At 45.0% G+C, this 9,875-nt stretch overlaps 1 protein-coding gene across 1 annotated transcript; it reads right to left on the minus strand.

The window, feature by feature from the left end:
• Positions 1-597: 597 nt before the first annotated feature.
• Positions 598-1,984, minus strand: LOC121405488. The gene is made up of 2 exons (XM_041596211.1): positions 1,550-1,984; positions 598-1,464 (listed from the first exon to the last, which is right to left on the minus strand). The coding sequence occupies exons 1-2, from the start codon at positions 1,799-1,801 to the stop codon at positions 658-660; spliced, it is 1,059 nt and encodes a 352-aa protein (XP_041452145.1). The 5' UTR covers positions 1,802-1,984; the 3' UTR covers positions 598-657.
• Positions 1,985-9,875: the final 7,891 nt, after the last annotated feature.

Here is a 9,875-nt window from a genome sequence, read left to right on the forward strand (position 1 = left end):
ATCGTCATGAAGCGGACCCCCCCTCCTTGAGGGGTGGTCAGGCCAGGTCAGCAATTTTCTGCCACACGTGGATCATAACCTATGTACAGTACATACGTGAAATTATGTAATAAGGTCACTTTTTCATTTTCTTTGCGTACCTTATCCAGGGTTTGGTTTGTAGTTTTTTGTTCTTTGCAGCCACAACACTTTTCAAATGGTTTTTATTGGGTTTATGTTCCCTTTTATGGTTTTGCAGAATTTTCACCACGTTTTTCCTTTTATATGTTCTGTACGCACATTAATTAAGTCTTCCAACTTTGAATGCACTTTTGTTCTGTGCAGCATGCACTTAGCCTAACTATTTTACCCCTCCAAAAGCTGGGTATGAGAGAGCTAAGAAGGTTCTCGAAGGGCTAGCCGTAAGCTATGCTTGCGGAGAGAAAAGCTCACATGTGAACGGCGCTCGCACGTGCAATTTCGAAAGAGAGAGCTTTTCAAGATAAAAGCTTCTGATCTTGCATTTGGGCTCTCTATGGAATGCATGTACAGTGGGGAAGGTGCAATATTTTTGCGATAAAATAAGAAGACTGTTCCCAAAAAAAATTCTTAATACAATTTTGTCCAGACATTCTAAATTTTGTATTTTTGGTCTGCAACCTTCACAACACATAAAATTTATAGATCTTGGCCACGTAACGAGGGGCAATCCGCATCCGGAATGCACAGGGCAATGCTCATCCCGACGAACAGGAATACCTGCACTGTTGCCACCAGGATTTTCTTGAGCATGCCCGACTCTGATTCGTCCACTCGCGGTGCCGCTCTGACCTTCGGTGGCGTTTCCTCTTCCTGGGTGCCGCATGGCACCTGTGGGGGAATGGGCAGCGAGGATATGGCTGCCAACAGTAGCTTTTCCACCATCGGCGTCCATTCATTCAGTGCCGCTCTGACCTTTCTGGAAGACTTTGCCCGTCCCCCGGCCAAACGTCCACTCTTCTTGTCCTTGAACCGACGCCCACGGGCACTTGTCGATGGCGGTTCCTCTGTCTGCGTGCCGCATGACACCTGTGGGGGAATGGGCAGCGAGGATATGGCTGCAACCATCGGCGAAGTCCATCCATTGTCGGGAATTCCGTTTTCGGGCATTTTCGTTTCTGTTGGGTGGCCATCGGAGGTCAGGCATGTCACCATCGAGTGCGTCGACTGGGCCGAGAGGCTAGGGGGACTCAGGCAGGACTTCATCGACGGCGTTGCGGTGCGATTGAGGCTCAAGCAGGACCCCATCGACGGCGTTGCGGTAGCATCGGAGCTCAAGCAGGACAACATCGTTGACAGCTCGTTGGCGTTCGAGTAGCGGCCGATAGAGGGCTGCATAGAGGTACTGCTCCAGCTGCAGCTGCTCCAGTTATCGCTGTAGGGCTGCATAGAGGTGAAGCTATCGCATGAAGTCGTCCAGCTGCTCCAGTTATCGCTGGAGTCCACCATCATTCATCATCACCATCATGTCCATCAGTGTAGTCGCCGGATTGGCGATCCTAGGTGGCGCCTTCCGTACGCTGGAGTCCACCATCATTTCATCATCACCATCATGTCCATCAGTGTAGTCCGCCGGATTCGGCGATTCCTGAGGATGAGGCGACGCCTTCTTGTTGGGTACTGGCCAAGCCAGTGGCGTCAATTTCTGCACTTTTTGAGGGGGGGCCTGACCACGGCTGAGTCCTGCGACGCGAGGAAGAATATTCCTCTTTGGCTGGCCAGCGGGTGGATGTGAAGCAGGTGCCGGATAGGGCGCAGCCGCAGCAGATCTGGCTGCTGCCATGGTCGGAGCTGTCCCCAGTTGCGTGACTTCGTCCGAACGTGGATGGAAATTTTGTTGAAACAATTAGATACTTTTAGATACTTAAAATTTGTAAAACGATAGAAATTTTGTTTTACGCTAATACTAAAAATACAAAAATATAAAAACAAGCGTACAGCTCCAAAGTCAGTGCTAGAATGAAATATTGCCCAGCCTCAAATCAAACGATACGAACAGAAAAGTAAATTCTAACTAGATGAAATACTTTTCCAAGCAAGTAAAACACATGCGAACTCTATTGATTTTTGTCGGTTTATGTTTTGGTAGAATTTTTTGTATTTTCTTTCAAATTGAATGCAGCAGAACGCCACACTTCTGACTTCGAAGTCTCAGCAACTTCTAATAGATACGCCTGAAGGTAATCCATTCACTGTATTTCACGCATATGCCTCAGAAAGCAGCACAGAAAAGCTCTAAAACAGCTCATAGAGAGTGTACAATTATCTACCTATAATACCTTTAATACATATATTCAGAACACTCCCCGCTCTGCTCTGCTCTGATCTGATGAGCGGAGGAAAACCTCTGAAAATTAAACTGCTTTTTGCTTGTTCCAGTGGAGGCTTTTATTTTATTTTTTTGGTTTATTGGATTGCATTTCATTTCTTGGCGACTTCTTGGCGGTCTTCTGGTATTTTCTTCTTGTGCTATTTTGCTTTTTTTATACCCGTACTTAAAAAAGAGTTAAGGGGTATATTAGATTCGTGGTAAAAGTGGATGTGTGTAACGCAGAGAAGGAAACGTTTCCGACCCCATAAAGTATATATATTCCTGATCAGCATCAATAGCCGAGTCGATAGAGCCATGTCTGTCTGTCCGTCTGTCTGTCTGTCTGTCCGTCTTGATGAGCGCCTAGATCTCAGAGACTATAAAAGCTAGGGCAACCAAATTTGGTAGTCTGGAAACTCTTGTGATATCACACTGCTACAAGTGTATTTCAAAATTTCGCCCCGCCCCCTTCCGCCCACACAAAGGACGAAAATCTGTGGCAGGCACAGTTTTAAAGATACGATAAAACTAAAAACGCAGTATCGTAGAGAATGCCCATATCTACTAGATTGCCGAATCTGAATCAGATCGGATCATAATTATAGCCAGAATGAAGAAATTTTCAGTTGCTTCCCCCCCCCTCCCGATCATGACAACACAACTCATTTTCCTTCTCGCTCGCACACTCTGCCGCGTTCAGTGCGCGAGCAACCCTAAGCGGAGGAGAATAGAATAGAATATAGAATATGAATGGAACATGTACAATCTACATGTTAGATGTAGAATATACATTGTATATGTAGATGTAGATATCATATGTAGCAAAAAAATGTAAAATGTAAAATTTTTTTTTTTCTAAAATTCTTTAAAATCATAAGCTCAATAATGTATATACTGACTGAGTACGGGTATAAGGTAGCGTCGCGTCCCCAGAAGCGACTCACACGTTCCTTCTCGTTTTATTTATATTTATTTGCACTTTTATCTCAATTGTTTTATTTACGTTTATTTATATTTACCTATATTTATATTCTTTTATTTTCAAATATGTAGTTGGGTATTATTAATGTTTTAGTTCGTAAATAAATTTTATAATTTTAATTTTATAATAGTAATTTGTATTTGACATCGGCTAATCCCATGCCCTAGAAGAATTGCCCTAAGAAGGGGCCATTCGGATGTGGGCCAGGGGGCAGAATGGCCAACGGTAGGGTGGGCATGTTACGCCTCATCAACACCTGAGGTCGTAGTAGGAGAACCAGCAGGTGCAGCGGAATAGTTCCATTCCCTTTAGTATGTTTGTTGGTCGGAAGTAAGTGGGATTCTCTATTCCGGTTTTCGCTTGTTCCTAGCAGGCAACTTATTTAGAATATTATAGTGAAGAAAGGCCAATCATGGGAGTGGAGCAAGACCACCACCCTCCTAGCCGACGAGCCTGAGCCGGAATATACAGCGTTCTCCTCTCTCTCCCATGCCCAACACCGCGCCTGAGAATAATGAGTTGGAATGCATTTGTTACAGTAGGCAGAGGGTGTAGTCCATTTCCGATTCCCTAGCCCACTAATTTGCTTACAATGATGAGGCACGCACCATTGACGGCCTTGTCACCAAGCTGCCCATAAGCAGCCCTTCAAGCGAGCAGCCGCCTCGCGCCGTACAGGTCGAATATACTGATCTTCGCAGCAGCGTCGATGAGCCCCTCATCCCGGGCATGCCACTCCGCTCGGGAAAAAAGCTAGGGACGGGAAAGGTGCGCACTCGTTCAGCCCCACGCACCATTGACGGACCAATTGAAGGAACCAGTAACGGACAAACTGGCGGAACCAGTAACGGACAAACTGAAGGACCCCTAATCGTGTAAGCCTCGCTCCCCGAGGCTGAGCAGGAGAACTGCGATGGTGAAACCCAAACCGACACAGTCACCGGGGCTGACTTATCTCCAAATTAAATTTTGTGTTCATTAGTTATAATTTACAATCAATATAAATAAAATTTACAATGTAATCCATGTAGCACATGGAACACCATTAATTCCGTTAAAAAAACGAATCAACAAGAAGGAAGAGGGCCGTGTGAGAGCGAAACAATATTTTGAATATTTCAAAAATAAATAAAATGAATAATTGTGTAAATAATAAATAATAATAAGATTGTGAGGTCCTATTTCAGGCTGAGGTAAGCATCAGCCTGTCCAGGGTCCTCTACAAGACAATTTGTAGATCGCAGGTGACTTTCAGGTTCGGAGCGGCCTTGTCTGACCGAAAGAGAGGTAGGACACAGGAGGAGCGTTTTGTTGCTGACAAAAATACTTCAAGAAGATCGTGGTTTTTGGTTTTGCTGGTGTTTATTATTTTTATTACTTAATTCTTTGTGGGTTTGTGTACGATGGATTACTTGCGGATCTTGTTACTTTGCCTTGGAGCCGTTGGACTGGGGGTGCAGTGTCTTGTGTTTTGGCTGAGGGACTGCCTAGTGCAGTGTCTTGGGTGTGTGACTGAGGGACTGCGTAGTACAGTGTCTTGGGTGTGTGACTGAGGGACTGCCTTGTGCAGTGTCTTGTGTTTGGGCTGATGGACTGCGTAGTACAGTGTCTTGGGTGTGTGACTGAGGGACTGCCTTGTGCAGTGTCTTGGGTGTGTGACTGAGGGACTGTGTAGTACAGTGTCTTGGGTGTGTGACTGAGGGACTGCGTAGCACAGTGTCTTGTATTCGGGCTGATGGACTGCCTACTCTTTCAGCCGATCTTGGCCCTTTTATGCAGCTGGCGATAGCACCTGAGACCCGGAAATAATTAATTCTTGCTGACTTAAGGTTATTGGATAACAATAATTGTGGAGCGCGGTAAGTGGGTCGAAGCTTTGTGCTTCGTTGACAATTGTTAGTGGGTCAGGGTGGTTTTGCTGAGGCTGCATCCCGGAAGGTGCGGGCTGCAGTTGGGTAAGGTGATATCTGAATTTGGGTCGGTAGGTCGATAATTTTATGCTAGCTTGACCTATTGTGAAATAACGCCAATGATATCTCTCATTGCGAAATTGTGTCGGCTTGGCTTATTGTAGGCTGCTGATTTCACAATTGTCTCAAGAGGTGGGGTGTTGTTGATCGAGAGTTCTTAATTAATTGTGTGCTTAAGACTATTTTATTTCCGAGGTGCTGACACACCGCTATTTGTGGAGAACCGTGGCTAGAGCCATGGTTCGCTAGCTCGGTGTATATCAGTTTGGTTATTGTCTCCCGCCAGCGTGGATGCGCTGACCCTTCGCCGTTTGTGACGAGCCATGGCTAAGAACCATGGTTCGTTACACCCCCCCTTTCTGCCGGGTGGGTGATGGAGAGATTAGTGGCGTCGCTTGGCGGGTGCTGAGGATCGCCTTTTTACCGGGTTATCCTGTCCTTGGGCTTTTGCCGAGTCTTTGGATTCGTCGGTGTTAATCTCGTCACTTTAGCGTGGCGTTGGTAACGTTATATTTTCTACTGCTGCTGTGATCATGGCCTTTCTGCTGTTCTGGGTGCTTTGTAGTTGGTGTCTGCTTGGTGGGTCGATTATCCCATATGACGATGGTTTTCTCGGCGGTTTTCTTCGGTAGTTCCTTGTCCAGGAACGTGAAATTATGTAATAAGGTCACTTTTTCATTTTCTTTGCGTACCTTATCCAGGGTTTGGTTTGTAGTTTTTGTTCCTTGCAGCCACAACACTTTTCAAATGGTTTTTATTGGGTTTATGTTCCCTTTTATGGTTTTGCAGAATTTTCACCACGTTTTTCTTTTTATATGTTCTGTACGCACATTAATTAAGTCTTCCAACTTTGAATGCACTTTTGTTCTGTGCAGCATGCACTTAGCCTAACTATTTTACCCCTCCAAAAGCTGGGTATGGAGAGAGCTAAGAAGGTTCTCGAAGGGCTAGCCGTAAGCTATGCTTGCGGAGAGAAAAGCTCACATGTGAACGGCGCTCGCACGTGCAATTTCGAAAGAAAGCTTTTCAGGATAAAAGCTTCTGATCTTGCATTTGGGCTCTCTATGGAATGCATGTACAGTGGGGGAAGGTTCAATATTTTTGCGATAAAATAAGAAGACTGTTCCCAAAAAAAATTCTTAATACAATTTTGTCCAGACATTCTAAATTTTGTATTTTTGGTCTGCAACCTTCACAACACATAAAATTTATAGATCTTGGCCACGTAACGAGGGGCAATCCGCATCCGGAATGCACAGGCAATGCTCATCCCGACGAACAGGAATACCTGCACTGTTGCCACCAGGATTTTCTTGAGCATGCCCCACTCTGATTCGTCCACTCGCGGTGCCGCTCTGACCTTCGGTGGCGGTTCCTCTTCCTGGGTGCCGCATGGCACCTGTGGGGAATGGGCAGCGAGGATATGGCTGCCAACAGTAGCTTTTCCACCATCGGCGTCCATTCATTCAGTGCCGCTCTGACCTTTCTGGAAGACTTTGCCCGTCCCCCAGCCAAACGTGTCGTCCACTTCTTGTCCTTGAACCGACGCCCACGGGCACTTGTCGATGGCGGTTCCTCTGTCTGCGTGCCGCATGACACCTGTGGGGGAATGGGCAGCGAGGATATGGCTGCAACCATCGGCGAAGTCCATCCATTGTCGGGAATTCCGTTTTCGGGCATTTTCGTTTCTGTTGGGTGGCCATCGGAGGTCAGGCATGTCACCATCGAGTGCGTCGACTGGGCCGAGAGGCTAGGGGGACTCAGGCAGGACTTCATCGACGGCGTTGCGGTGCGATTGAGGCTCAAGCAGGACCCCATCGACGGCGTTGCGGTAGCATCGGAGCTCAAGCAGGACAACATCGTTGACAGCTCGTTGGCGTTCGAGTACCGGCCGATAGAGGGCTGCATAGAGGTACTGCTCCAGCTGCAGCTGCTCCAGTTATCGCTGTAGGGCTGCATAGAGGTGAAGCTATCGCATGAAGTCGTCCAGCTGCTCCAGTTATCGCTGGAGTCCACCATCATTTCATCATCACCATCATGTCCATCAGTGTAGTCCGCCGGATTCGGCGATTCCTGAGGATGAGGCGACGCCCCTGTGCCGGTACTGGCCAAGCCAGTGGCGTCAATTTCTGCACTTTTTGGGGGGGGCCTGACCACGGCTGAGTCCTGCGACGCGAGGAAGAATATTCCTCTTTGGCTGGCCAGCGGGTGGATGTGAAGCAGGTGCCGGATAGGGCGCAGCCGCAGCAGATCTGGCTGCTGCCATGGTCGGAGCTGTCCCCAGTTGCGTGACTTCGTCCGAACGTGGATGGAAATTTTGTTGAAACAATTAGATACTTTTAGATACTTAAAATTTGTAAAACGATAGAAATTTTGTTTTACGCTAATACTAAAAATACAAAAATATAAAAACAAGCGTACAGCTCCAAAGTCAGTGCTAGAATGAAATATTGCCCAGCCTCAAATCAAACGATACGAACAGAAAAGTAAATGCTAACTAGATGAAATACTTTTCCAAGCAAGTAAAACACATGCGAACTCTATTGATTTTTGTCGGTTTATGTTTTGGTAGAATTTTTTGTATTTTCTTTCAAATTGAATGCAGCAGAACGCCACACTTCTGACTTCGAAGTCTCAGCAACTTCTAATAGATACGCCTGAAGGTAATCCATTCACTGTATTTCACGCATATGCCTCAGAAAGCAGCACAGAAAAGCTCTAAAACAGCTCATAGAGAGTGTACAATTATCTACCCCTATAATGCCTTTAATACATATATTCAGAACACTCCCCGCTCTGCTCTGCTCTGATCTGATGAGCGGGAGAAAACCTCTGAAAATTAAACTGCTTTTTGCTTGTTCCAGTGGAGGCTTTTATTTTATTTTTTTGGTTTATTGGATTGCATTTCATTTCTTGGCGACTTCTTGGCGGTCTTCTGGTATTTTCTTCTTGTGCTATTTTGCTTTTTTTATACCCGTACTTAAAAAAGAGTTAAGGGGTATATTAGATTCGTGGTAAAAGTGGATGTGTGTAACGCAGAGAAGGAAACGTTTCCGACCCCATAAAGTATATATATTCCTGATCAGCATCAATAGCCGAGTCGATAGAGCCATGTCTGTCTGTCCGTCTGTCTGTCTGTCTGTCCGTCTTGATGAGCGCCTAGATCTCAGAGACTACAAAAGCTAGGGCAACCAAATTTGGTAGTCTGGAAACTCTTGTGATATCACACTGCTACAAGTGTATTTCAAAATTTCGCCCCGCCCCCTTCCGCCCACACAAAGGACGAAAATCTGTGGCAGGCACAGTTTTAAAGATACAATAAAAACTAAAAACGCAGTATCGTAGAGAATGCCCATATCTACTAGATTGCCGAATCTGAATCAGATCGGATCATAATTATAGCCAGAATGAAGAAATTTTCAGTTGCTTCCCTCCCCCCTCCCGATCATGACAACACAACTCATTTTCCTTCTCGCTCGCACACTCTGCCGCGTTCAGTGCGCGAGCAACCCTTACGGAGGAGGATAGAATAGAATATAGAATATGAATGGAACATGTACAATCTACATGTTAGATGTAGAATATACATTGTATATGTAGATGTAGATATCATATGTAGCAAAAAAATGTAAAATGTAAAAATTTTTTTTTTTCTAAAATTCTAAAAAATCATAAGCTCAATAATGTATATACTGACTGAGTACGGGTATAAGTAGAGTCGCGTCCCCAGAAGCGACTCACACGTTCCTTCTCGTTTTATTTATATTTATTTGCACTTTTATCTCAATTGTTTTATTTACGTTTATTTATATTTACCTATATTTATATTCTTTTATTTTCAAATATGTAGTTGGGTATTATTAATGTTTTAGTTCGTAAATAAATTTTATAATTTTAATTTTATAATAGTAATTTGTATTTGACATCGGCTAATCCCATGCCGAAGAATTGCCCTAAGAAGGGGCCATTCGGATTGACACACCCCCATCCTTGAACAACTATATTGAGGAAAACGCTCATCGATCAAACACAGCTATTTTATAGCTAGTTCTGGCTAGTTTTAAAGTTCGACTTAAAGCTCCAATTTTAAAAGCTTTTTTTTTCATGTTGGACCACAGAACAACTTCCTTTCCTCTAAAAAGTTCACAGCACTGACTGCTGACCAAATGTACGCGGGAAGAAAGAAAAGCGAATGCTAGCATTGCGGATTTAAATCATTTAAAACTAGAATAATGTAGTTTGTAGTAAGTACATTCGCACTACTCCACACCACCATTACCCCCTTCTAGAGGGTATCAAGATGCAAATATTATGTGATAAGTGCAGAGCTAGAGAGCTACAAGTGCCAGGCCGAGGGCGTTTGTGGCACATAATTAATGAAGAGGCAGTGGCTCAACAGTTTACAAATGGCCAGTGTTGCCCCCGTGTGCTGCACCTTGGCAGTGATTGCAGGTGCAGCTGCCTTCTCAAGATCTATGGCTTTGTGCTGAGCCGAGAGCTTCAGATGCTTATGCTGAACCAGGTTCCGGGTGCAGCAGCTTGACTGGGTTGGATTTTGGGCCATAGTAAATGCTATATAAGCGCTGTTCTGGGC

Source organism: Drosophila obscura, unplaced genomic scaffold, assembly GCF_018151105.1.
Source record: "Drosophila obscura isolate BZ-5 IFL unplaced genomic scaffold, ASM1815110v1 contig_97, whole genome shotgun sequence".
Classification (NCBI taxonomy): Eukaryota; Metazoa; Arthropoda; class Insecta; order Diptera; family Drosophilidae; genus Drosophila; species Drosophila obscura.

Bases quoted from the DNA above. Each gene is read 5' to 3' on its own strand.
- LOC121405488 (XM_041596211.1), bottom strand. From the start codon at position 1,801: ATGGCAGCAGCCAGATCTGCTGCGGCTGCGCCCTATCCGGCACCTGCT. The intron at 1,465-1,549 runs GTGGACTCCAGC...TGATGAATGATG, and splicing joins ATGGTGATGATGAAATGATG to GTGGACTCCAGCGATAACTG.